The 27,428-nt window shown below is 40.3% G+C and overlaps 1 protein-coding gene across 5 annotated transcripts; it reads right to left on the bottom strand.

Moving 5' to 3' along the window:
• Positions 1-1,396: 1,396 nt before the first annotated feature.
• Positions 1,397-26,663, bottom strand: mtus2b (microtubule associated tumor suppressor candidate 2b). Of its 5 annotated transcripts, XR_014907178.1 has the most exons (16): positions 26,534-26,663; positions 19,258-21,260; positions 18,706-18,892; positions 17,853-18,059; positions 13,707-13,853; positions 12,425-12,523; positions 11,672-11,868; positions 6,674-6,740; positions 5,996-6,210; positions 5,603-5,708; positions 5,443-5,516; positions 5,262-5,360; positions 5,028-5,147; positions 4,641-4,741; positions 3,018-3,358; positions 1,397-2,900 (listed from the first exon to the last, which is right to left on the bottom strand). XR_014907178.1 is itself a non-coding variant. In XM_085379987.1 (15 exons), the coding sequence occupies exons 2-15, from the start codon at positions 21,055-21,057 to the stop codon at positions 3,151-3,153; spliced, it is 3,627 nt and encodes a 1,208-aa protein (XP_085236113.1). In that variant the 5' UTR covers positions 21,058-21,260; positions 26,534-26,663; the 3' UTR covers positions 1,397-3,150. The 5 variants fall into 5 exon arrangements, 4 of the variants coding, with proteins under 4 accessions (XP_085236113.1, XP_085236114.1, XP_085236116.1 ...); XM_085379987.1 differs by having other exon boundaries at positions 1,397-3,358; XM_085379988.1 differs by having other exon boundaries at positions 1,397-3,358; positions 4,641-4,738.
• Positions 26,664-27,428: the final 765 nt, after the last annotated feature.

The raw sequence follows: 27,428 nt of genomic DNA, 5'->3' as shown, positions 1-27,428 counted from the left end.
TGTGATTTAATACTTAAATACAAAGTGCAACATATACAGTATAGACAATACTTCTCATCATTCACCACAATATGTTAACCAGCTAAGCTACAGTTACAGTTTTGAGGGATGACAATAAATAAATGTGCAGGAAGTGTAAGGTCAAAACAATGCACGTAAACCTTATAAAGGCATGCTTTCAGACAACCGTATCCAGCGCATGAGTTTCTGAAATACTGAATAGGAACAAAAATCATGTAAACAACAGAAGCAAGGCGATGCAGCAACCTTTTCTGACATTGGACATAAACTGTAAACAAAACCTCTTATTCTAGTGTCGGACAAACATTCGGTAAATGAGTACAAGGTCATGTCCACAGGACACAGGCATTCAGTGCAATCAGAGTACCTGATGGAGAGAGCCATCATTTCCACTTCCTTTCAAAACACCCACCAGCGATGAAGCTAAACATAATCAACTTGTATTAACAATAAATTTAACTCACCTAGAACCAAATCCCTATTTCAGCAGATTTCCATACTTTATGTCTGAGGGAATGGATAAAAGAAAGCCTGCTTTATTACAATGTATTAATGTCATAAAATCCCATTTCACTTAATTATTATGCGTTTCCTGACTGTGTTAGGCTCTTTAAAATAGTTTTTTACAGAACGCTTACATCCAAATAAAATTTCTAGAAATGTTATCTGGCAAAACAGACATTTGAGACAGGTGGTTATATGTAAACATGAAAAAAAATACAATACAAAAAAAGGCAGTTGCTTCCTTTTGATGACTCTTAATTCTCCTCAAGACCTGAGATTATTCTCTACAATGAGAAATGAGGTAACATTGCAATCAGACTCTCGTGCTTATTTTGATGGAAATGTAATCAGTTTGGGGTTTTTTGTCAAATGCGGTTAATTCTTTCTCTATAAAGATTTCTGTGGTGAAAACACACACAAACAATCAAAATAATAATAAACATCAACAGAGAAAACAGCAATAGTTTCAGCTAGCTGCCAGAGCCCTGACAGTATAATCTTAAAATGCAACAAAACAGATAAATGTTTTGCAACGTCTGCACCATTTATGGCTGATTCGGCAGCAATTAAGTCCAACCATATGACAGCTACAGTACTTAATGAACTGCTGTATTCAATGATTTCCTCTTTGGTGGTTTCTATGTAGTCTGCATGTTCACTTTGTAGGACATGTTTATAAACTGCTCAACAACAAAAAAAAAGTGAACACTTGATCATCACAGCATAACACAAACTGAGCTAGACGTCAGGAATTAGACTGTCCAGTAAGGAAGCAAAACCAGCAGCACTGGAGAAGCATCAAGAAGATCCACCAAACACTGAATGATGCTGCATGTGGTGACCATACACTGCTGTCTTCTCTTATCCTTTCTTATTTTTCTGCAGTTTTGCTCTTTGCTTGTGTCACTGTCACTACTGGTAGCATGAGACTGTACCTGCACAAGTAGCCCAGCTCCTCCAGGATGGCACCAGAAGATGGGAAAAGAGGGGTCATATTAAGAGAGAACAGGGGCTAAAGCACGGGCATCAACCTAGCTGCAAAACCAGTATCTGCTCCTCAGTGCAAGGAAGAACAGGTGGAGCCAGAACCCCTCAAAATGACCTCCGGCAGTTTACTCATGTACATGTTTTTGAACATACTGTCACAAGACAGTCTCGATATGTCTTTTTGCAGGACCTGTGCAATTCTGCCTCCCCAGACCATCACTGACCTACTGTCAACCCAGTCATGCTGGATGATGTTACAGGCAGCAACGTTACCAATGGCATACTGGAGGTCATTTTCTAGGGCTTTGCTAGTAATCTGCACAAAGGCACAAAGGAGCAGATCTACGGCCTGTCCAGGTCTGCTCATACAACAGCCCATCACCCCTGGGGTCTTCTCCACACTCTTGGAGTAAAAAAATCATTCTGAAAGGATCAGGAATAAGCAAAGATGTATGTGAACACGTGTTAAACCTTTACCTTCTTGGAGATTTTCTTGTTGTTTCATTTGCACAAAGGCAGATTAAATTGATTAGTAATAATTTTTTTGCTTCCTAACCAGACAGACTACTATTCCTGAAGTTTAACTGACTTTGCTTCATACTGCGATGATCAAGTGTTAACCTTTTGAGCAGTCAATTATATTAATTCATCTGAAGGGTGTGAAGGGCATCAACTCACCTAGTGTGAAATGTATAACGCAATGTTTTACCTTTAATGAATCCTGTTCAAGTTAATAAGAAATTCCTTTTAAATCGCGATGCTCCACTGCCCTTCCGTGCCACTTCATCACACTGTAGGCAATCCTAAAATATAGTTAATTATAACTGGAAGACAGATCATGCTTTAAAGAGAGCAATACATGTACAGATTTTACAAAGTATGGTCAGGAAAACTGTTGACTGTGTTGGCAGTTCAGAAGATACAAGTTGGGTTGTTGTTGTAGCCACACATTTCAGGTCAATGCTAATATGCAAGTTAAAGTAGCATGGATGATTGAGGTTAAACGGCTTGATATTCACTCATAAACTCCTACAATATTTCAGGATGAAAAGGATAATAAGCCCCAGAGAAGAATCTGAACATTGAGAGTAATACTGTAGGTAGTTTTGTGATTTTACTCACAAAAAGAATTTTCCTTGTCCTGGTGGATGCTGCTGGTGGGAGAGAATAGATGGCAAAAGGCGCTTTTTGTGTTTGTTGTTGCACTTTTGATTATCATTATGTCTTGTACATCCATCATCCTGAGCGCTGGATGAGAAGATGGAGATGTAGGCGAAAACATGGAAATGAGGCACCGTGATTTTCATTCTGCTCTCCAATCAATCTACAATCTGTGGGAGTTTTTCAGTGCATCTGCTGTGTGTTGCGTTCGTGTGGAGTAGGAAAATCTGAGGGCAGAGAATTCCTTCTTTTAGTAACAGGTGTGATTAACAGTACAATTGGTTAGGTCAATGGGGTTCAAACTTTAAATCACATAGGCAAGTGGATTTTCCCAACAAACAGACCTATTTGTGTTTATATAGTGTAACATCCATCCCTCTTCTGATTGAGAGAAACATTCACCCAAGAGGTTTAAAACAAATGAGGCCTTCTGATTCCAGCTAAAAGCTTTTGGTGACGAGAACTTCCAGAAGAGCATCACTGGTGATACGAGTGTGGACGGGCAGGAGAGCCTGGTCCAGAGGGTGGCCGATGGATAGGGGAGGAGCTGGGGGACATGCGAGGACTCAGCTCTCCGGTCTGTAGGCGCCACAGCAGCTCCTCATTGGTGCGACTAAGGCGCTTCTTCTCATTGCTCTCCTTCTCCACGTTCACTTGCAGATTAGCATTCTCTTCAGAGAGTTGCCTAAAGTGACAAGGAAAAGGTCACGTTGTGTGGTCACTTTTTTTTTTCTTACTGATTTTTGCACGTTAACTGTTAAAGTTCATCACAACACAAGGAGAAAAAGACTGAACAAGTATGGCTTGTTTGGAACAACTGTCAGGAGAAAACCTTTTCTCTAAAAAAAATGTATGGCAGCACAGTTCAACTTTGCAAAAATCCATCTGAACAAACTTTTCAAAAGTACTTCTGGAACAATGTCCTCTGGTCATAATGCACAGCACCATGTTTGATGAAAACCAAACACAGGATAACAGCATAGCATCAATGCCTCCTATCAAGTGTCAAAGACGGTGGTGGAGCGACGATATCTGCTTATTTTTCTAACCACATGACCCAGGCACCTTGCTATCATTGAGTTGACCATGAGCTCCTCTTATACCATCTGTCTGACAGCCAAACAAGCTTTATCAAAATTGAGTCAGGCAACAGGACAATGATCCCAAGCACAGCAGCAAATCTGCAACAGAATGGCTGAAAAAGAAAAGAGTCAAGGTGTTCCAGTGTTGGGCCACTGCTTGATTCAGTGTTAACACAGAATCCAGTCAAGGAATGGCCCATCTAAATCACATCATTTAGGTGAATTATCCCTTTTCTGTTGCATCAGTTTACTGAGCTTCACCAGCATTCGTTTATGCTCTCTTAAGATAGGATCACCCAGTGTTAACACTGTGTGCTGTGATTATCTAAATGATGCAAGAGACTGATAATATTATGCACAAAACAATTATTCCAAGTTACCAGTGGTGGTTCTATAAAGTATTGAATTTCTGCATTCAGAATTATGGGTTTCATTATTGTAAATGTTTCTAAACATTAATTATGTGTAGAGTTTGCATGTTTTCTCCGTGTTCGCGTGGGTTCTCTCTGGGTGCTTCCTCCTACAGTCAGAAGACATGCAGTTAGTGGGGATAGGTTAATTGGAAACTAAATTGCCCATAGGTGTGAATGCTTGTCTGTGTCTATGTGTTAGCCCTGCGACAGACTGACGACCTGTCCAAGGTGTACCCTGCCTCTCGCCCTAACACCGCTGGGATAGGCTACAGTCCCCCTGCGACCTTGAAAAGGATAAGCGGATGAGAATGGATGGATGGATGGATTAACTGACCTCTATAAACAAAAATATTCTGTATAACATAGATGACGTATCCAGAAAACTGCAACACTTCTAAGACAAGAAAGCACCAAGCACAGTTACATCTCGTGGTTGGAACTTTAATCAGCACATGTATGGATTTTCTCTGACCTGGACACAGCGAGATTCTTGTCTATTTGTTCCTTCAGGTCCTCATTCTGCTGTTGTAACACTTGTAGTTTCTCCTCCAGGAACACATTCTTTGCAGCCTGCTCAAAAAACACAGGTAACACAGTACACCACACTAAAATACTTGTGGAACGAGTGAAACAGTGGTGCAGGCTAAATGATTTGGGTTTACAAAGGAAACATTAGCGCTAATGAAAGTAGATGGGAGGTAAATGGGAAGGCTGCAGTAACGATACACTTGACAACTAATGAAATCATTCATAAATCTCAGCAAGCTGCCATGAATCATACCAACTTAAAATAAGTTTTAATGCACTGGATATTTTGCAACATACTCCAGATGTTCTCTGGTAAAAACTTGAAACCTACTATTTTCTCCAGTTCTGAAATCTTCAGCTCCTGCTGATGGATTTGTTGATTTTTCATCTCCAGAACTTCTTTGAGGCTCTTCAGGTCCTCCTCAATGTGTTTATAGGGAGCCAAAGCATCCTTTTAAAAAGCATTAAAAAACACCACTAAGCTGTAAAACCAATCAACAAGTTTTATGCTGTTAATGTTGCTACTGTCACATCAGCAGTAAGCAGTGTATCGTGAAGCTCTTACCACGATCTGCTCATCTGTGCTTTTGCGGAGAGCTTCTTCAAATCGTTTTGCTCGATCTCTGAGACTACGGTTCTGAAATGTCAGTGTGTCCACCTGATCCTGATGACCATGGATATTAAACTGTTAGTGACTTAAACTATTAACTAGGTCATATTATGAATTTTTAAGGAGAACTGTTAACCTGCAGTGACAGTCTGATCTTTTCAAACTCTTCTTCCAAAGACTTCCTCTGTTGTTCATGGGCCATCTTCAAATCTGACACGAGAAACACACACCGTCATGTTTCTTGACCTGCAGTGATTCAGCGCAGGGTGGCAACAGGTTTTAAATGGGGTGCTTACTCTTCACAGTCCTGGCATGCTCCTCTTGCAGAGTGGCCAGTGTATCATTGTGAGCCGTCTCCATCTCCATCAAGGACGCCTCATGGTTCTGACTCATCTCCTCAAGCTGCAGGCAACAATTACAAAAATAACTCATCAGTGCTACCCGCTGTTCACATACATGCGTATATATGAACACCATGCAACACACTATTTTCTCCCATTTTTGTTTCTCTTTAATAAATGTTTCTGTTAATATTTTATAAATTTTAAAAAATTCATAGATAAAAATAACCGCTGCGATTTACTTTTGTCTTTTAGATAAACTCGTGTTTTTAGTTAAATTGCACTCTCACTTCTCATATGAGATTTAGATAAACATGGCAGTTCATATCCAGGCTGCCTAGCACAGACCTGCTCCTGCTGTTTGAAGTGTAGCTCTTCCAGCTCAGCTCGCTGCAGCGCCTGCAGACTATTCGTCTCATCCACGTGCTGTGCTTTCAGCCGCTCCTCCAGCGCTCCCAGCTCCTTCTGCTGTTGAGCCCACAATCCCTGCAGCTCAGACTCAAAACGACGCTCCAGTTCCTCCTTCTCCTGCTGCAACTGCTCCCAGTGTGCAACACTGACAGCTGGAATAGAGACAGAATAGAAGAGACACAGAAAAAAGAAAAAAACATCCTAAAAAGACAGGCAAGTCATTTCGACTCCACACAGTCTTGGTTTTTCTTTATTTTTTTCACTCTTCTGGTGTTATATGTAACAAGGGTAGTTTTAAAAGTAAGAAGGGTAAATCTATAAAATTCTTAATATATTTTTAATTGTATTACAAGTCTGTTCTAAAGTGTGACTTGAACTGTGTCAACATAGGAGTTTTTTTGTTGTTGTTGTTGTTGTTGTTTTTTTACTTTATTGACCAGACACACACCTTAACGTTCAGTCTAAGACTAAATCTAGACTGCTGTCTGCAAAGTGAATTCCCATGGGCCATGTGGTCAAACACTCGGTAATACATCATGGGTTGCAAGCGATGAGTGACTCACTGCCTTCTCTCCTCCCTGTGGTGCCATAACTGTAACGCCGTATTCCACTTACCCACTTCATCACGGATTCTGGCAAGCTCCAGGGACAGTTCCCTCTCCTTCACAATGGCACTCTCACTCTGAAAAGACACACAGCGACATACATCTCTAGACAGTGCAAATGGATTTAGGTGTTTCTTGTCAGTGCAGCAGCAAAAATCAAGCATGTAATTCTAATAATGCAAGATCTTTGTCATAGATGCTAATGGTGGCTGTAAGAGAGCATGACAAACAATGCTAACAGGTCGGGTTTTTAAACCGGCTCCCACCAATTTCACTACAGTTTGTTATGCTGTGAAGCTCGGGTGAATCAAATGTGGATGTGTTAAAAATTTGCCCTTTTGGAAGATTTGTTTTTCTTTCAGCAAATGATGCAAGATAATTTACTCAACCGTTTCATGTAGATATTGCACTCAAGAACACAGAGTAACAGGACGCGTCAGTGCAGTGCTACTGGATATTAGGACTTCACCGATGTGATGTGTTGTGTGGAAAACAGCATTTAGGGATCTTAGATAATGACGTGCATATTTTTGCTACGTCTCAGAGTTGTAAAATAAATAAATAAATACAAATAAATAAAAAACAGTATGCATTTTACATTGTAACAAATCCATAACCAACTACTTCTATTTACTATCATTGGCTTAAAATATGCCACGACACATCAGACTAAAGACGAGAAATTTCACTGTCTAAAGTGGGGTGTCTGAAGACGATGCTAGGGATAGGATTAGAGGCAGATGATCCCTTAAAGGGAGCAGCCAAAAAAGAAAAAGAAAAATCTTATACTGTTCACCAATAGCTTGGAGAAATTAAAAATGCATCCCAAAAAAGAGCTTTGGTCTTAGGGGGATAAAGAACAAAAAAATGAAGTTAATGTATGAATTGATATGCAATGGTACAACAGCTCGTATGAAGGAAAAGTTAACATTAGGCTGATTTATTTATTTATTTTTACCAGGCCTTTCTTTCTCACATTTCTGCTTCTAATTAAGCTTTAACCTACTAGGACCTGGCGTCCACATATGTGGACATCACATTTTGGGTTATTTAGACCAAAATACTCAATTTTGCTCTACAAGGGCCTAAAATCCACTTACGAGGACATTATACAGCTACTATTCTATAAAAAATTTAAAAGAATATCCTCATTTGTGGCTCTCATTTTTCTTACAAACAAAAATCAGGTAAAAAAAATAAATCTGGTAATTCTTTGTTTTTACATTCATCGGGCCCCAATATGCCCAAATATCAAAGAGAAATTAAAAACGCATGCTGTGGAAGAGTTCGGGTCTTAGGAGGTTAACGCTAAATAATTAAGCAAGTTATACCATACAGCACTTGCACAGGCTATGTGTGATACATGTGTTTTCTCTCCAGAATGTGAAATGACTGCAGAAGACTTTAAAAAAAGGAGGTGGGGGGGGGGGACACAGGAGATACAACGAAAAGGAGAGAGGCAGGTGAAAAATGTATGAAACAGTAAACAGTATGCCACAGCAGTCATGATGTCACCCTCTAAGAGGTTTTACTGGGAACATGAAGTCATCAAGAAGTCTCTGCAGTGACCTCAGGAGGGTCAGCAGCTTTTTCACTTCATACGCTTTAGCTCCACCTCTGCTCCTACCCATCGATCCACGGTCCTGCCCACAAGACATCCAATTCAAATCTCTGGGGAGTTATGTGACATGCATTCTAATTTCCCCATATGATCTTCATATAATCCATCTTTAGGATGCCCATCACGATGGTTTTCTTTATCAGTTACACTGTTTTGCTATTTTTACAAACTCCTTTATTAATCATCAAATATAGAAAGTGACCATCATAATGAATCAAAACCCCTCAAAAAGTTCAGATATGAACAATATCCTGTTTCCACTCATATAGAAGAGGAAAAAAAGAACCAAGTTCTCAAATTAGAGAAGCCTAAACAAATTGTCTATAGTTTTGTTTATTATTAATGTCTGTATTAATTAATTTTTTCAGTCTGTATTACTTTAATCTAATAAATCAACTTATTATTACAATAATTTCACTAGAGTACAAAATATTACTAAGTTAGTTGATCTAATTAGTGGTACCACAAACAGCTTTCAGTGTGCAGCTGTTTTTTTATTTAGACTTTGTCCCAAGCAGAAGAGTGCATAGTTAACACACAGGAAACTATAATATATATGTATGTATATATAATATATAATAACATATAATAAACCCAGTTAACCAGTAGGGATATAAAAAGGATGCAATGAAAACACCAAAAAAAGAAAAATCAGCATACAAATAAAAATGAAAGAAGCATGCTCAGTGTGAAAGACAAGCCTGCTTTGACTCAGCATAATCATACACAGCTTTACATTGTCTATCAGGCTCTGTCTCTAGCAAACAAGTGAACATAATCATCATATAAATAGACCCCCCCAAACACTAAACACTTGCGAACAGCCACATATACATAGAGGAATCCTCGGTGCTCAAACAAGCTCGCTGCCTGCAGAAGACTGACTGACTTTACCGTTTGGTCGAGACAGAACAGACGGAAGAAATGGAGCCTACAGCAGCAGTGGCCCATACTAGGCTAGCAGATAGCAGCAGCATCCCTTAGCCGGCTCGGGAGGCAGCAGTGACAGATGCGAGTTCCAGAAAGAAACAGTAAGGGAGACAGAGGGGGAGGGAAAGAGAGGGGAGGAGAGATGGAAAGACCAAAGCCTCACCTCGTTTCCTGGTACGTGACCATCATTTATCCCTGCTGGAACAAAGACTGCCGGCCCCAGCCCAGCTCTGCCTGCCTTCCTCTTAAACCCCCACCAACACGCCCCGTATCACATTCACACGGATGGAAGGGAACAACACACACACACACACACACACACACACACACACACACACACACACACACACACACACACACACACACACACACACACAGTCTTTTGCATGTATGAGAAAAAAATTTAGCAAAAGAAGATGGGGAGGGAGATGATCAGTGAGTAGAGAATGATAAGCTCTGATGCTCAGCTGGAAGATCATATCTACAGACACTGATGTGCATAACAGAACAAACACACTTCATTAGAAACCAAAACACTGCTTTGAATAAAAACTGTCCTGCAAAAATATCTATATGAACAAATACCTCATTAAAACAAAAACACTTCAAATCAGCTAGCTTAACCCAATATTAACCATCTAGTGACCTCTTCAATGCACTCATTACAACATAATTAAACCACATCAGCACATGTTGTCACGCATCCTAAAACAGAGTATGCACCCATGTGTGTAGATAGCTTGGAAATGCTTGGAAAGATCCACTGTTAAAATTTAGAGGGGATTCTGTCTTGCAATCAGTCTGACCAAAAGCAGAGGCAGGCCATACAGGCAGCTCTAATCTCATTAATCTTTGGTTGTAGAGCACCACCAGCGGGTGGGGCTGACAAATATATTAAATGCAAACAGAGGACTAGGAAAGGTTAAACCAAGTGCTGAATAGAGACTGAAAGAACAGAAAACACTCTGTCAGTCTCATCTGAGCAGCATACAGGAAAAGCAAGAGTGATTAAAAAGAATATTAAATATCAAATGTGTTTCGATTCCACCGAGTCACCCATCCAGCAGCAGCACCAGAAGAACAGACACAACAAGATACACCACACCCCCCTATCAAATGCATGTCAATATACTTGCATGTATACAAACTCACAACACATCCCAAAAGCATTCTCTTTCTTTATACTAGAAAAAAGCACCTTTGGAAATCCTCAGCATTTCACTACCAACTATCAAAAGAGGCTGCCTTTAGAGTCATTCAAAAGATGTCACAAGAGGGTTAAAGCAAGCGGCTCCCTTTGTGAACAAAGCAATCCTGACAACAAAAGACAGAAGCTACAGGTTTGTGCAAATGACTCCAACACAGTGTGTAATCGCATTCTGGAGCTCACTGCAACATTTGCATTGCAGTTTTTGACTGTAACCCTACAAAACACTGCCATTCAGTAACACAATGAATCTACAAACATATTGCAAAGGATGCAACTTTAATGAGGAACTTGTTCTGTGTCGCATTAAAGCAAACTTGCAGGGTGATTTTAAAAGAATAGTTTGAATGCTGCTACATATCAAGATATGTTACCGTTACAGACTCATGCAGCAACAAGCAAGCTCTCTTTTCATAACTCTCAACTAAAACTCCAACATTTTTATGCAAGAAAACATCAAATCCCTCAAATACATCAAATACTGGTTTAGCTTCAATTATTAATGCAGTAATTTTAATTTGCAAAGACAAAAAATATCTGCCTGTGTATTTTAGGTTGAGACCAAATGTTATTAGGATGGCGTAATATTTAATATTAAGGATATTGTTATACAGTGTAAAACTGCTAAATTGTATACAGACATTTGGACACATGTAGTTGGACATGGGTGATTTGTTGACAAATATTTTTATTTATGCTGCCTTTTGATAATGATGACGTTGTATATTTTCTCTTTTACTCCAGGAGGAGGTTTAACGAGAATGAAATAAAGTCACAGCATTACAATGGTAAATGGTAATGGTAAATGGCCTGTATTTATATAGCGCTTTACTAGTCCCTAAGGACCCCAAAGCGCTTTACATATCCAGTCATCCACCCATTCACTCACACATTCACACACTGGCAGCTACATTGTAGCCACAGCCACCCTGGGGCGCACTGACAGAGGCGAGGCTGCCGGACACTGGCGCCACCGGGCCCTCTGACCACCACCAGTAGGCAACGGGTGAAGTGTCTTGCCCAAGGACACAACGACCGAGACTGTCCAAGCCGGGGCTCGAACCGGCAACCTTCCGATTACAAGGCGAACTCCCAACTCTTGAACCACTATCGCCCACAATCACATGTGTCATACACACGTAGTCCTATTTTAGGATTAAGAGTGAAAGAATTGGAACACTGCACTCTTACTCGGCTTTCAAAGTCTGCGGTCGACCTTGCCGGGATTGCAGAACTCTGCTAAATCTTACCTTGTGACAGAAGTGCTGGGTAGTGATGCTGAAAACATCCAGGCACAGCGAGGCTTTCTTTAACTGAGCCTGCAGAGTCTGTAGCTGCAGGGCCTGCCGCTCACATCGCTCCCGCAGCTGCTGGATCTGAGCGCGATCCACCTCCTGTGCCTTTTCGGTCTGAATGGCTCCATGAACTGCTGTTGTCCGACCACGAACTGCAGATACGCAAAACAGGCAGAAGAATATAGTATGTTGATGTACTTTTCCTCAGACTTATTATAGAAATAGAAATATATAGACAAACAAAACAAACAAGTCAATTTATGTGGATGCTGCTGATGTAAAAGTGGATTATATGTGCAGTATGAAAACCCTTATCACCTGCACTGTTTGGCCTGTTTGGTCTCTGAGAAAAGCAGAAGTTGCTGATTTGTGCTGCTGTAATCTGAGCCAGCAGTACTGCTCCTGAAGGAGCCATCCTAGCATTAGAGCTACCGTGCTTTGTTGCTATGGCAACATCATGGTGCTATGGGTAAAGTCTGGGATGAAGTGCGGCGAGAGAGCAAGAGCGACACGGAATGAAAAAGTCACTGCAAATTTTAAAGATACAGTAGCAGCTGATGGTCCTGAACAAAAACCCCTTCTTTTTACCAGTTAGGAAAAAAACCAAAGAGACATCATGGTATGTTAAGCACATCATGGTACGTTAAGCACACCTTATGTGCCTATAGTTTGTGTTTAAATGTATGCGGTGTGACAGGGCTGACTCACCAGGGGATTGTGGCTTGGGAGAAACCACTGCAAGTCTTTTAGGGGAGGACTTTGGTGACAGCTCAGCCTCTGCATCCTTCTGTAAATCTCTCCTAGTCACTGTGTAACAAAAAAGGTGTTATTTTCTTTGTAATACACAGAATTAAAACATAAGACAGACATTTTTGTTGTTTGTTTTATCTCATAGGAAGTATTTGCCTAAATATTGGTTAACCTGTACTTCTGCTACACTACTTCTGTTTTTTTACTACAGACAAAACTTTGGCACAAAACAATAACATTATAAAATAACACCACTTTTTTATATTGAATAAAATATGATACACATGCGCAGACTGATCAAATGAAACCCTCAATATAAAGGGATTTTTTTTTGTAGAATATTGTTCATCCCTCCAACAGAGTTCCTGGGAAAAACAGATTTAATGCCTAGGCATGGAAACTGGTAGTAAAAACAAACAACAACTTTGTTCTGTTTTTTCCTTATAATTAATCAAATCAGTGAATAACTGAAAGCATAAAAAATGGATGGAATAAAGACTCAGCGATAGTGTAGGACAGTGACCACTAGCGGGAGTTACTGCTTCACTTGTTGACACAGTTTCTGTTGTGGAAAGATGGGGCGACTGGTGGTTCACCCAGAAATACAAACTGTCGCCACAGGATGGCGCTGATGCTCCACATTCACTGCAAAGACGCCAACATGAGCACCACTGTGCATTAGCTAACAATAAAGACGCCCACAAGAGCAGAGGGGGAGTATAAGCTACTGTATGATACTGTATCCCTGCTGTGATGCAATGCTAGGCAACAGTTTGGAAACACAGCACATGAATAAGTAATCCTAAATACTATTTATCATTTTCTACTCATTTTAGTCCTAAATCAGAAGCTTGATAAGCAAACTGAGCTGAACAATGGACAATAAAAGCAAATGAATGAGTAAACACTCAATCGTAGTCATTATGCTCTCAACTACAATCATAATTAGCAACATTGCAAAAGAAAAATCATTGCTTGAGTACAAAAAGCACAGCTGTGTTTATTGTTTCTAACTCAACTTCTTGCCCATGTACAGGACTGTAGCTCAAATCGTCACATACAAACTGTTCTGTCTTCCTGCTTTTACTTAAAACTCCACAATAACTTTTAAAACTCAGACATTTCTCTAAGCAGCTGTGTGGGAATAGGTGGGGCTTATACTGAGGAATGAAATCAAACACACATACACAAATTGAGCACAATCGTTTGGTTCCTCTGGCTTTGTGCAAGAGTGCTGTACCTAGTGGGGAGCAGTGCCGTGGTGGCAGATTGCGCCGCTGGAGGCTGGGGGCATTAGGAGGGTGAGGGCAGCTCTGAGCAGGGGAGGCTTCTCTGGTTGGTGCTGTGGCTTTATGTTGAGGTGTGTCATCGCTGCCACTGCTGGGATCTACATCAGAAAAGAAAAACATGCTCAGGGACTGTGGCAAAAATCACACAATGTTGCTATTTATATATGTACGAAATATGTTTTTATTTAAAAGCTGCAATTTTCTCACCTCCCGAATGTGATTAAGCCTATGTAAGGCAGTCAGTGTGCTCGCTCTAGCGCTGACTCTTAATATATGGGCCATTTCCTAAGAATATCAGTGAGTGAGTCTCACCTGACCGCCACAGGATTAGTGAATTTTATTTTGTAGATTTTGTAGACAATTTCCTCATATTTAAGTAATGCATGCAAAAATTTCCCTTCATTCTATGAAAATTTCAAGCTGTTTGAAATTTGGTGCTCTTCAGGTCGCCATATTTTTCCAGCATTTTCTGAACCCTCTTACTAAAATAAACTTTAAACACTGCTACCACACAAATTCTTTTCTACTTTTTTACCTATTTTTCTCCCTATAACTTTGAGCATTACTCAGTGGGTTATATCACAGTTTTAAAAAGAAAACTCAACCCAATATAATGTCTACTATATTGTAATAAAACCAAGCAAGTCAGCATGGACAAAACAAGTTATAGCATTTAAAAGGTTGTCTTTACCTGTATTTTAATAACTTCTAGTTGTGCTAAGAATTATGTTGCATATCTAATGACGAAAAAGAAAGAAAAACATTCGATTCTGAGGAAATGGCCAAGATAGCTATCAAATATTTCACCTTGGCCAACGTAGATATTTTGACGTTGACTACAAAAACTGAATTATTCACGTTTTGCAGGTATGACATATCTTTGTGGCTAATTTATGACTGCCAGCTTTTTGTTTCACTCCATGTCTCAGTGGATTACGGTACAGACACATGTACAATTTTGGGAAATACCTGACTATGCAAACTAATAGGCATAGAGCCAGCCATGGCCTATAGTAAACGATGTTCTTGTTTCTTAACACAAAAGATTTGATTTGGTTTAGTAATACTGAGGGAATTCTCAGCGCCATTTGAAAATGAAAAACTGTGGAATGATGGCATTAAAGCTTTTAACTGTCAATTTCATGCACGTTTCAGATCATTACACTCTTTCCTAATGGAGTTTTGGTTCTTTTTTGCTTTGCTTTGTTTTTTCTGGTAAATTGCACACTCTCATCAAGATTCGCAAAAAACAGGGTGCTGTAAACATAGTAATTATTCATAAGAGCTGCTGTTATGCCTCTAGCTTTTATGGAAATGAAAGGCTGAGGAACAGTGCAGCTGAAACATCCTCCAAATAATCACAATGAAATTATGATAGTTTTTACATATTTTTGCATGCTGTATACTGTATGCATTTCTCAGATATAAACCTTTAACTTTATAATAGTCAAAAAAATTCCATCAGTGCATAAATGATGGAATTTACTTCGTCGTTATAAGTGAAGAGTCAAACCAGAGAGCTCTAATTACTAATCATAAAATATTCAGCAGCTCAGTCAATGGTAGTGCTGACACAAACTCTAACTATTGGTAATATAACACTTTTGAAGAGGAAAGGATAGCGTTGTGCCCTTGAATTAAAATACCATCACTCTGATCTAATAATGTCAAATTGTGACCCAAGGAGGCTGCAGACATTCAAAAAACGTTAAGCTGTTGTGATACATACGTGTGTGTGTGTGTGTGTGTGTGTGTGTGTGTGTGTGTGTGTGTGTATATATATATATATATATATATATATATATATATATATATATAAGCACATTTTATTGATACAAAGGACAGTATAGCATAAAAACAGATTAAAGGAGAACATTAAATCACTTTTGATGTAAAAATGCCAAGGCTCTGTGCAACACATCTAGTGATGCTTTCCAAAGCAGCAGCATGAATACACCAGGGAGAGTCAGCAGATTTTTTTCCTTTCTTTTTTTTTTTTCCTTTTCCCAAAGGTGACCTACTGAAATGGAGATGAAGCCAAGAAAGGGATTGGCTAAAGGAGACGGCCGAAGGCTGACTCACACTGCTAAATGCTTGTTTCTAGCGTGCATGTACAATACAAATCCACCCCCTGTAGTAAGAATCCTCTGATCAGCACCAATGAGGACTCTGCTTGTGACTAACTCGCAAGCAGCGAGAATAGACAAGCTAATAACATTCAGAACAAATGTGCCTCTGGGCCATGTGGCAGTGATGAAGAACTGGTGACAGAAAAATGAGAAGAAAGGACTGCGTTACTTTACAGTCAGCATACTGTGTAATACGTTCCTTCTGATTGAACTACACCAGTGAATTAATTATTTCACCAGACCTGAGCATCATGATGACAAGGAGCTGCTTGTTCCTGCTTGTAGCTGCATTTGGGGCTTATGGTTATAGCGTGGTGCAGTCTGAGCCAACAGCCTAAAGGGAAACACTGCGGTGCAAGCAGACAGTTGTGTATGCCATCTGAGCTGCTTCCAAGTATTTTACAATCTGGCAGATACTGAATTTGTTAAAATGTACACAAATCTGCTTCAGTTTACATATCTAAAAAGATTACAGAGCCACTGGCAGTCAAGTTGGGCATCCTCATATTAATGTTGAGTAGAACTGTTGTTGTTTTCTTGAGAATCAGTGGTACTGTATACACCAACTAATTAAGAGTACTATTGCTATTTCTAAGGACAGCCAGGATTCAGCTGTCAAAGACTGGAATAAATGTAGTGATGTTTAAGCAAAGGACAACATTAACCTGTAATTATGACAATGAGCATCATTGTCATAATTACATACATAGATAAAAATGAATAAAAATTAATGACCTTACCAGAGTGCGAAATCTTATTTACTTCTGATGTCTATCAGTTTAAATTAAATTTACCAGAGAAGTTTGCAAGCTTGTCTTAAAGAGCCGCTTTCTCTGATATTCTTTATATTTTCTGTTACTGTTACTATTATTTTTACCATGACTGGTCTGTAGCTGTTGCTTTGTTTATGTGTTTCTTTTCAGTGTTTCAGGTTTCTGGGGTAGCCTTTATGAAACTGGGTGCTATTGGTTCCAGCTTCTCCAGAGGCGGTTTATATTGTAAGGTAAAGACCCTACATCAGGGGTGCCCAACTTCAGGCTTCAAGGGCCGGTGTACTGCATGCTTTAGATCTCACCCTGGGTCAGCACACCTGAATCAAATGATTAGTTCATTACTAGGCCTCTGGAGAACTTCAAGACACGTTGAGGAGGCAATTTAACAATTTAAATCAGCTGTGTTGGATTGAGGACACATCTAAAACCTGCAGGACACCGGCCCTTGAGGCCTGGAGTTGGACACCCCTGCCCTACATTATTACAAAGAAAATAAAATCATTGTATTTAAAATATAAGAATCATTACTTATCACTACTTTTAGTGAATCACTTTCAGTGGCTGCTATTGCATTATTTACTTTGGTTTTACACCCAGACCATAACCATATATCTAAACATTTTCCAAACAATGGTCAGTTTGTGTCACGTCTCTGAATCAGCAGACAACACACATGGCCTGCTCATATTTAGCAAAACCGTTTTTGGTAATAAAACAATGTCTTGTTAACCGACACTTTCTTTCCTGACACTTTGCTGACATCTCGTTCACACACAGAGATAATTGCATTGCCAGGTGAATTTTGCTGTCATTCCTTTATGCAGATGAAGACTGGGGAATATTTCAGTGATGGTACTGAAATATGCATTGGGAATTCTGCAGTATGCAGGCTGAGCACAGGCAGCAGAGGGAGAGAGAGTAACTTTCTTCCTAAAGAAATCCTTTCTTCTCTGAGGCTCTGTGCTGCAGCGGCTTAGAAATGCAGAATTCTGACAAATGATTGAAAATGAAACAAAATGAGCAGCTGTTACTATAGTAACTGAGGATAGACCAGCCACACCTGCTGGTGAACTAATAAGGAGATGCAGATGTAGTAAAACATTGGTGTGGGGTAACCTTTTATTTAGGCAGAGTAGCAGTAAAAACAGTATTAGTCTAATTCATAAAAAAAATGAGTTGAGTGGACATAACTCACACTGAGAACCTCGGCCTGGGTCACTGTGGGTGCTTTCATTAGACTGGTTGCTGGATACAGATGAGACACTGGAGCTCCGGACAAATCCTAGAGAAGCCAGACGGGCAGCTGGAAGGGCAGAGAAGCCTGGAGGACGAAGGCCAGACTGGCCTGATTTGAGCAGGAGGCTTTTTGGGGTGGTTTCTGGACCTGCCCTCCTGGGCTCTCCTAAAGGTAGAAAAACAAGTAAAAAAACAAGAAAAAAAAACTTTAAAAACCTGATTTAGTTTATACTGAAATAAAATGAATAAATAAAAGAGGAAGATTACATATATATAGATATATAAACATTATTCAATGACGAAATTCCACATAAATAAGAAAGCAGCATATGTGCAACCAGCCAAGAGTATCATTTATAATGTAAGAAGGCAAAATTATGCAGTGCGAGCTGGTAGCATGTGCAAGTTACACTAACTTCAAATGCTTTGCACTTCAAAGAGTTGAGGTGCCAAAAGCCAAGGCTCATCCATAAGCATGACAGGAAAAAAATTAGGTGAATCATTCAGCAAGCCCAAGAAGCTTGTTGAATAAATAACTCTACAGCTCAACATCTACGGGATGGGAGAGTGTGGAGAATACTGAAGTAGGTAGAGAGAGATGAGAGAAATCTGTTGAAATGATTTCTCAAGATTTGACCTAATCATCTAACCACACAGGGTTTTTTAACGTAAGCATACACAAATACATCTTGTGTTAAACTTTTAAACATTCCCAAAACAACCTTTGAAAATGCAGCTGTCTCTGATACTAAAAATGCAACTAACATTTCAGTTCACTTTTGAGTCAATTTGCCAAAACGTTACAATCTCACCTGCCAGATCTTGTTGGCCTGGAGTGGACACTTTGGCAGCCAGATATTGTGAGGGACCTGACCTTTGACCTGCCTGCTGAACTCTTGGCTTGGCTGCGGGCTGCCTGGTGACTGCACCTAGCCCAAGCTGAGGCCTCAGGGTTCTTGGCGAGCGGTAGACACTACCTCCTTCAGGGGAAACATGCTGCTGAAGGACATCACCAACAAAACCAGTTACTATAACATCATTCACATTCTAGACTGATGGACAGCAAGGTATCATGTGATAGGTTTGATTCATGTATTATTAAGTTAGGCACTTTGGTTTTGTGTGATAATACATCTAATCTATTACCACTCTGTTACTGTTTGTGGTGCAATGTGAGCCAGTACGTGACCAAAATAATCTAAAACACAGCATGTGCAGTGCAGCTGAAACGGACCAATCTGCATGAACAATTAAAGGGTTAAAAATGCTTTCAGGTTGAGCCACCATCATGCTAAATTGGAATACTTGTACCACACCATAAGCTGAGTTGTGTGAACATATCAAAACAAAAGTCCGCTTCTCACCTCTTGAAGATATTTCTCTGATGCCTCCTGGAAGTTGTCTGACTTTCCACTCCTTTGAGGGATACTGCTGCTTGGAGGTTTTACTCCAGTCACAGCGACACCTGGAGGATAGTATGCTGTCTTCTGCATCTCCTGTCGATATTTGTCAAATAGCAGGTTTGAGGAACAGAGCACTGGTGTGGATTTAGTTTGAGAAGCAACCTTTGGATCTTTGAGAGCTGGTGGGTTGGAGTAAGAGGGTAATCTTGATGTGTGTGTGGAGGCTTCATTTAGTGCATCGGTGAGTGGTGGTTTTGCTTGAGTATTCTTTCGAACATACGTGATGATTTTTGGCCGCACGTTTTTGGGCTTCTGAGGGGGCGAAGATCTCCTGGGTTCGGACTCCTTCTGTTGAGGCATGATAGGTTTGGGGATTCCACTGCTCAAACTCGTCTTAGCATGTGGCTTGATAGTTTGACTTATTCCTCTTTGAGAGGAGTCACTGTGCTCCAGGCTCGGTGCCCTGATGCCCTGGACCTTAGCTGGAGAACCACTAGGTCGTCTCTTAGGTGACGAAGAGGAGGTGGTTTTAGGGGATGTAGGAGTTGCTGGTCGACTGGGGCTTCCCCATGGCTTCCTCCTTTCCAGACTTGAAGAGCTGGGAGTGGTGGTGTTCTCAAAGGAGCCCTGCTTTTTTAAGGTGTTATCAAAAGAGAGCTGCTTCTTTAAAGCATTCTCAAATGAAGGCTGCTTTTTCAGACTCTTATCAAAAGAGCTTTGTTTCTTCAGTGTGTTATCAAATGAGTCTTGTTTCTTTATGGCTTTAGGTTCAACACATGACTGAGTCCCCTTTGTACCTGTTCTGAGAGCCCTGTAGTTCACATCAGGGGTTTCATCCGCTTGTGTGCTTTTATCTATTTTAGCGTTGCTTTCTTTTTGACATTTTGTCGGAGAGGTTAAAGCCTTGTGCTCAGTACAATTTACCTCCAAAACACTACCCTTTGCTTTATTTCTATGGTTATTATTTGTCCCGGGTTTGCCACTGACATCATGTGCCTGTGATACAGCATCATCTGACTGAACTGCTGAATTCAAATTCATATCTACATCTTTCTGGGTTATTGTGCTTTTTCTAGCAAAAAGAGAAGAATCATCAACTATTTGAGAGGCCTTGCCTCTCTCAGAGATAGTGGTGCAAATCTGGGAAGTTAGGTCCTCTGAGATGGTTGAATGAGGACCAGAGGCAATATGCCAGGAGTCTGTCATCTGGTTCTTGCCAACAGTGTCCATGGCAGTGGCCATGCTTGAAATGGTGGACAGACAGGATACAAAGACATCAGTTTCAGAGCTTAAGTCAGTCTTGGAAGCTTCTCTGCTCTCAGAGACATGAGAGCCATTGGATTCTTGCTCACTGGCACCGTTCAGAACTGACTTCCTTTCTTCCCTGCCCTTATAATCTATCGCCTCTTCTGCTGTGGATTTTCTGCATGATGACGGCTGTTCTTGAAGCTCCTTCCGCTCTGCAAGCCCAACAAAGTCCTCTTCCTCCTCAACAAGATAAGCCTCCAACTCCTGACACTCTAACATCTCAAATTCAGCCAGCTCAGGGTCATCACACTGAGAGTCTGTGCCCCAGATGATGACTTTGTCTTGCTCTGCTGTTTCAGTTATCAATCCTGACAGACAGCCAGTATCCCCAGTTCTCCCACCATCTTCTGTCCGAATGTCATTGGCATTGGCGTCGCCATCAGCCAGCATGCCACCCTGCTGGTTGTTATTCCTTAACTCCCCCACACCAAAGGGCTCTTCTCGCTCACACATTATGAAATCAGCTCTGAGTTTGTGGCAGCCTCAAGAGCACTTAAAATAAATCATCATCATCGTCAAGCATCAAAAAGTCTGTCTGCCCATCAAGCTGTCCTACTGGCAGAGCAGGAGCCTATTTTCAGTATGTCAGAAATATGAATGTTGAATGTCATGTCTAATTTGGAGCATGGGTCTTCATAACATCTGAGGTCCTTATCCTGCATAAAAACAGCAGATCACAAGTAAAGAAAATATATTGAAGAGGACTTAAAAACAATATTCAACAGGTATATTTAAAAAACTGTGCCATCTTATAATAATTTAAATCTTTCAGTCTGTTTCATCATAAAACCATGAAATAAAGTGAGTTTTTTTGTGGGGGCAGTGAAAGATGTGTAGATGCACCGAAGGCAATGTAGGCTAGACCAGCAGGAGAAATCACAGTTAACCTCTTACAAACACAGCAACGAGTGATTTAGCCAGCATAAACAATATTAATGTATAATTTTTTTCTGGCCTCTTTTTTCTTTTTTTACACTTCTTTGTAGCTCAAAAAACCTTAATGGGTGTTTCTGTATATGAAACAGCTGAGGTCATATGATAACTTATTGGTTACTGTAGTGGCGAATTTCTGTCCCAAGCTTCGAAAAAATAATTCTTCCACTTCTTAATGTGAGCTGTTCAGATTTATTTCTGACTCGTACATACAAATGTTTCTCTATAGATTGGCTCTAACAGTTACAGCTTTTGTAAGAAAATCCTCAGGCCCCGTGTGGGATAAACTCAGGCCTGTTGGGCTCCCAGGATTGCAAAAACCTACAGTGGTGAAAACCATGAATCTTTTCTGCATTTATTCCTAAATGTTAAACATGCCAAACATCTTGTTTATTTTGTTTCTGACTGAAATGTTGTCAAGGGCCCAGAATTTTTTGCAGCACTCCTGTGAAGAGCAGTATTCACAAATCTGACTCTTAAAAAAATGACATTAGTGAATTAGCTGGCAACCGGTCTCTCTCTAGCTTTAGGAATGTGAGTGAATTCAGCAGACAAGATATTATGCTGCTTGGAATATATGTTACAGGTGGGAACAACTTTGTGGTTAAACAAGATCTACAGAGAAGAAGGTACAAACAGAAAATATTAGCCTAAAAAAATTACTTGTATTGAATTATATAATTCCCTGATCTAACTAGAGACTGCTAAGTTTAAAATACAATTAGGGACAAGGGAAAAAAGGAATGACTATCTTCCAGCCACAGTGAACTATCCGGGGGGAAAAATAACAACCAGACAAGCTTAAGTACACTGACAAAAAAAAGCTAATTCTGCCTTTGGAGGGAAAATACAATGACACTGTCTCTTGTTTATGGACACTATCATTATTGTTCTGTCTTTATGACAGTCAGATGCAAACCAGCATGACAGTGATGGTGTTACATTTGACCTTCATAATGGAATTGTTTTCTTATATTTTATATTTCTGATTATCCATGTGCCTTGAGTTACTGAGATTGTCTTTTGTGAATACTTTTGAGATACTTGCATTAAAAAATACACATTATTTCTGTTATCCCTTTTCTGCACCATCTATTGCTTGCAACAACAAAAAAACAAAAACAAAAAACATCCAAGAACCTCTTTTTTGTCCAATCAGCTGAGTGACTGTGGACTTTTAACCTCCACAACTTTTACAGTGTTTATGATGGGCCACCTCTAAACTGCCAAGTACTACTGAGGCTTTTACAAGTTCTCATGACCCAACTGTCTGCTTCTGCACTTCTAAAATCATTTAATAGGCTGCTTGATGTATGATTTTATTTAAGGCTGACAAAAATAGACAAATAAATAAATACAATATTTCAGCCTTCATGATATTTAACCCTTTCCTTCATTAAGGGAGATCTATATGTAAACTTTGTATTTCGAAGAGCTTTAAACTGTCAACATGAATTTTAAGTTTGTTGATATGTTACCAAAATCTGGAAGTTCTGCAAAATCTGCTTCCCTCATCTCCCATCATTCAGCTGGCTGCCCTGCCACCTGCATGCTCAGATTAAGAGCTATGCCACTTCCTTTAATTGCCCTGCAATTTTAGTCAGCCAGCAGGTACCATAATTGCTCAGAGAGTTTCTACTAATCCAATATGAGAAATGTGAATGAAATGTCCTGTGTGGACCCTTTGGAAAGGACAGAGAGCACTGACAGGCCCTTTGATCTTAAGCAGCAACTCTTTTTTTGCAGAGAAATTGCACATGCTGTTATCACCTCATCATGCCTTTCCCATTATCAAGTTGTGGTTGACAACTTCCTCTAGCACAAAAAATTAAATTCTAAGAAAATTTCCAATTAAACTAAAGAAAAAAAAAACCTACTAGGAAGAAAACTGACTGCCTGCTGCTCCATCTCAGGCATTTGCTCTGCATTTGTGTCCTAATAAATTCACTTACGCAGCAGGAAATAGCATGTCATTTCCCTTCTAAGAAAACAAAACTGTGCTGTTGCCTGTTATTAGAGTTTGATGTATGCTTAGAACAAGTCAACTTTTGTAAACTTGACAAGAAAAGCAGAGAGGGTCTACAGACAGAAGTGCCCGTTTGCAACATAAGCTAAAACATCGCACTAAATGATGCCTCTGCACAACAGAGACAGCACACCTGCATCTACTGCAGTGCTTACTGTTAAACCACACTGAGACACAAAATCTCTCAGTGCAGGCAGACAAAACACTGGTGCTACTAACAAATGTTTTTCCTTTTCGAATATTTCCAGACAAGTGCTATAAAATATTGTTTTTAAGAGAAAGGCTCAACCTGCTAACACAACTGTTTCTGCTGCAGCCATCATCCTTAAATTGATTTCCAGCTCTAAATCGGTTAAGTGCAGACCTCAGCATGGACACTATGGTACAGTTATCTGCACAGCAGTGACATGATGGATATGGTGCATTTGTTGAGTTTTATATAACTGCATTTGTTAATATTTGATCTAGAAAGTAGTGAAATATCATAGATCAAAGTTATGTTGGGAGTGATAACTTGTGTAAATGGAAATTTTAGGTGTAAAGAATCATAAATGGCATTTATAAAAAGAAGGGAGAAATGGGCCTTCATCCTCTAGCCAGACCTGGGAGTGGAGTTTAACAGCCCACAAAAAACACATTTAAGTGTTACCCAGTGGACCACTACCAGGTATGGGTTTGGGGTCAACTGCACATTACCTTTACCTGCTACCGAGCTTAGAGACCCGTTTCTGGATTCTGCTTGGGGAACAGGACAGTCACCTGGCTAGGGACATTAAATCTGGGTAGGCCGTGTTCAAGGCCTTGCAGTTAAAGGTTCAACAACCTAAGAACTTGCTGTTAAGATATAAGTACAAAAGGAGGGCATCATGTGGAAGAAGGAGGCCTTTCAGGATTACCTGATCCAGGGGTGCATTAAAAACAGACAGATATTGGGAGAGGAGACCGGCTGTTGCTTTGGCATTTGCTAAAGCAAAAAATTTAGGAGAAGTTCAGGAAGGCTACAGAGTTAGACTTTCAATTCTTCGTTTTACGTCAAGTTTACACATGTTTGTATAGAATTATAGAGTTAGAGAAGGTATTCAAATGTGTTTGGAGAACCCTGTTGTCTTTTGCAGCAGTGCAGACTATAAGGTTTGTATCTATGAGCCATCCAATTCTTTTATAAGTAAAGCAATAGCTGTGACTGTATTCAAAACACAAGGCCCAACATCGTTTTAGCAAGGGTTAGACGCTGTCAAGTTTGCTTCTTGTCTTCATTCCTGTTTTTGATATTTATGGACCAGCACTGAAAATGCAGCCAGTGTGAGGAGGGAGTTGGGAATGGGAACAACAGTAATGTGTCAGTAAGTATTTCAGGATGTTGTTAACAAGTGATGGCAAACTGGAGCTGGAAATGGACAAACTGATTGGTGAGGCTTATGCACGATCCCCCAGAAAGAAAAGGAAATGGAGAGACAAGTGTGTGCTGCAACTGTGACCTGACTTTGGTAAGTGAAAGTAAAAGGAATGGTTGGATTTACAAGAAACACCAGAATCCTTTAGAGCTCAAGTTTGCTTTGTTCAGGTCATTTGAAAATGATTAGATCCAGTTACAAGAGATGTACTGTAAAATCTTCTGATTTCATACATGAACTAACTTTCTTCTTTATGTCTCTCATTCAGCTTCATTCTATTCACAAGTTTTCTGGGTTTGAAGGACATTTGCCACTTCCTTCCTGTTCCGTTTCCTGGTATCACTTATAGTACTATTCAACACTCGGGCAGTCAGTCAGACATCATAACAGTACAAGAGAGAACAGGGAAATTTATAGTTGTAGCACTAAAATGCTTCCCCCATCTCCCATCATTCAGCTGGCTGCCCTGCCACCTGCCTGCTCATATTCAGGCAACACCTTTGCCAAGGCCACTGAGAAAATCTGTGCATCCAAGCCTCGCAGGAGTACTTATGTGAAGATGTGCCCGCACAGCTTGTTTTGCTCTGTGAAATAGAAGCTGTGTCAGCTTCTGTTTTGTGTCAGCTGTCTAATGCAGCTGCTTGCCGGTCCTCACAGATGTGGGCCTTCATTTGTTTACCAAGCCTCACTTGATGCTTAATCTAGATCCCTCATGAAAAATTGAAGATGAGTGAAAATGGAGGCAGCAGTCTCCCTCTCAATTTAATGCTTCAGTGCCCCTGACTTCTTTGTGCAACCACCTAAAGCTCACATAAGATTTGCTTTTTCACACACATGGCAAAGGTTTGCCTTGAAAAACTACAAATGAATGCTTCACAGGCAGCAAAAACCCACAAAATTCTATCATTTGGAAGCAAATTCAAATGCTTCTTACATAAATGAACAAATATGTAGTAACAGCACCTTTTGTGTTCAGTTTATAGAATCTCCAGGCTTCCGGTAAGACGATCGAGGCCTTACTGGCTGTGCATGCTGCCCACTGGCCCTCAGCATTTTATGGTCACATCTTACATAATCCAGTACAACTCAGGCCTTTTCAATAAATGTCACCACTCAAGCCACACCAACAGAAATCTGTCACTTCACTACTAATGCACATTCATGCTGCTCTGAGTACCTTGTTCCTCACACTAGGAAACTATTTTTGTTCAAAGGGAAAAATACAGAAAGAGGAAGGACCGGCTTTGCTGATTTTAGAAAAGACAAAAAACATAGGATGTGGTTGACACAATAAATAAAACATGGTGTGACTCCACATACACATTTTGAGGTGAGAGCAATTGTACTGAGGTTACCTTTTCAAAGCTTGGTATGCAAACGCTATATTAGAATCTGCACTCCTGGAAACGATTAGGAAATGACTTGAAAACAACCTTATTAGAAACACAACAGGATCATCCGCAGTTTCGAGTAGATGCAGCAGGGTCAATAAATGCAGTTATCACTGCCGCTGTTCGGAGATTGAGAGGGAGACAGCAAACGCCTTCTGTTCCCCTTGTGAAATGAAATTTCTTACCGGTTTAATTCAGGTGAATCTGGAGAAGAGCCCGTCAGCGAAGAGCTGATGAAGAATGATTGAGACATCCAGTTTAAGCCGAGATGAAGAGGGTACAGTCTGCATCATCGCTGGAAAACAGGGAGGAGAGGAGACGAGAGGAGATTGAACAAAATGGACTCGGGTCGCCCCCTGCAGGTGAAGACAGGACATTTCTTCCCCACTACAGAGCGACACGCAGTACATGCGTGAATGAGAGCGGGGCAGATGGGAAGGTGAAGATGTAAGGAGTAAAGGAAGTGGAGATGGAGGAGTTTAAAAAGCTGGGGTCAATGATCCAAAGCAACAGTGAGTGCACATGAGAAGAGGAACAAGTGAGTGCAGGATACGATCACAGGATATCTGCACGAGTGAAAGGGAAGGTTTACAAGGTGCTGAGTCCTGCCGTGATCTTTGGTTTGGAGAAAGTGGCACTGACACAAAGACGGGGTGGAGACGGAGGTGGCAGATTTTCACTGAGAGTGACCACGAGGTGCAATTTCAGAAATTAATATGTCAGAGGGACCGCTCAGGTCGAGCAGTTTGGAGACAAAGTTAGAAGGCAAAATGGTTCGGCATGTGCAGGAGAGAGAGAGTGGATCAACTGAAAGGATGTTGACATGGAGCTGCCACATGAAAAGGAGGAGGACATTGCAAAGGGTTCATGACAGAGGAAGGTGGAGACAGGGCGGCAGATGTGTGGAGGCCTCTAAAGAGAGCAGCTCAAAGAATAGAGAAAGAGCAACACAGACTAATATAGTGCTTAACAGATTTATTAGACCGTCTGGCTAAATGGTTATTAGGCGAACCATACAAACAAATTAAAATGAGTGTAATCGGTCCTCAATCAAAAAAAAAAATCATGTGCTTTATTTAT

This window comes from Rhamphochromis longiceps, linkage group LG14 (assembly GCF_057381845.1).
Source record: "Rhamphochromis longiceps isolate RC_006_pf linkage group LG14, R_longiceps_female_GT1.1, whole genome shotgun sequence".
NCBI classification, from domain to species: domain Eukaryota; kingdom Metazoa; phylum Chordata; class Actinopteri; order Cichliformes; family Cichlidae; genus Rhamphochromis; species Rhamphochromis longiceps.
The sequence above is the reverse complement of the archived record's forward strand: the minus strand, read 5'-3'. Positions and strand labels throughout refer to the sequence as shown.

What these genes read in the sequence shown, in the direction of transcription:
- mtus2b (XM_085379987.1), bottom strand. Translation starts at nt 21,057, where the DNA reads ATGTGTGAGCGAGAAGAGCCCTTTGGTGTGGGGGAGTTAAGGAATAAC. An exon ending in TCCCAAGCCACAATCCCCTG is followed by an intron (nt 11,869 to 12,424) that starts GTGAGTCAGCCC and finishes GCGTATCTGCAG; the next exon opens with TTCGTGGTCGGACAACAGCA. An exon ending in GCACAGATGAGCAGATCGTG is followed by an intron (nt 5,148 to 5,261) that starts GTAAGAGCTTCA and finishes GCTTTTTAAAAG; the next exon opens with GATGCTTTGGCTCCCTATAA.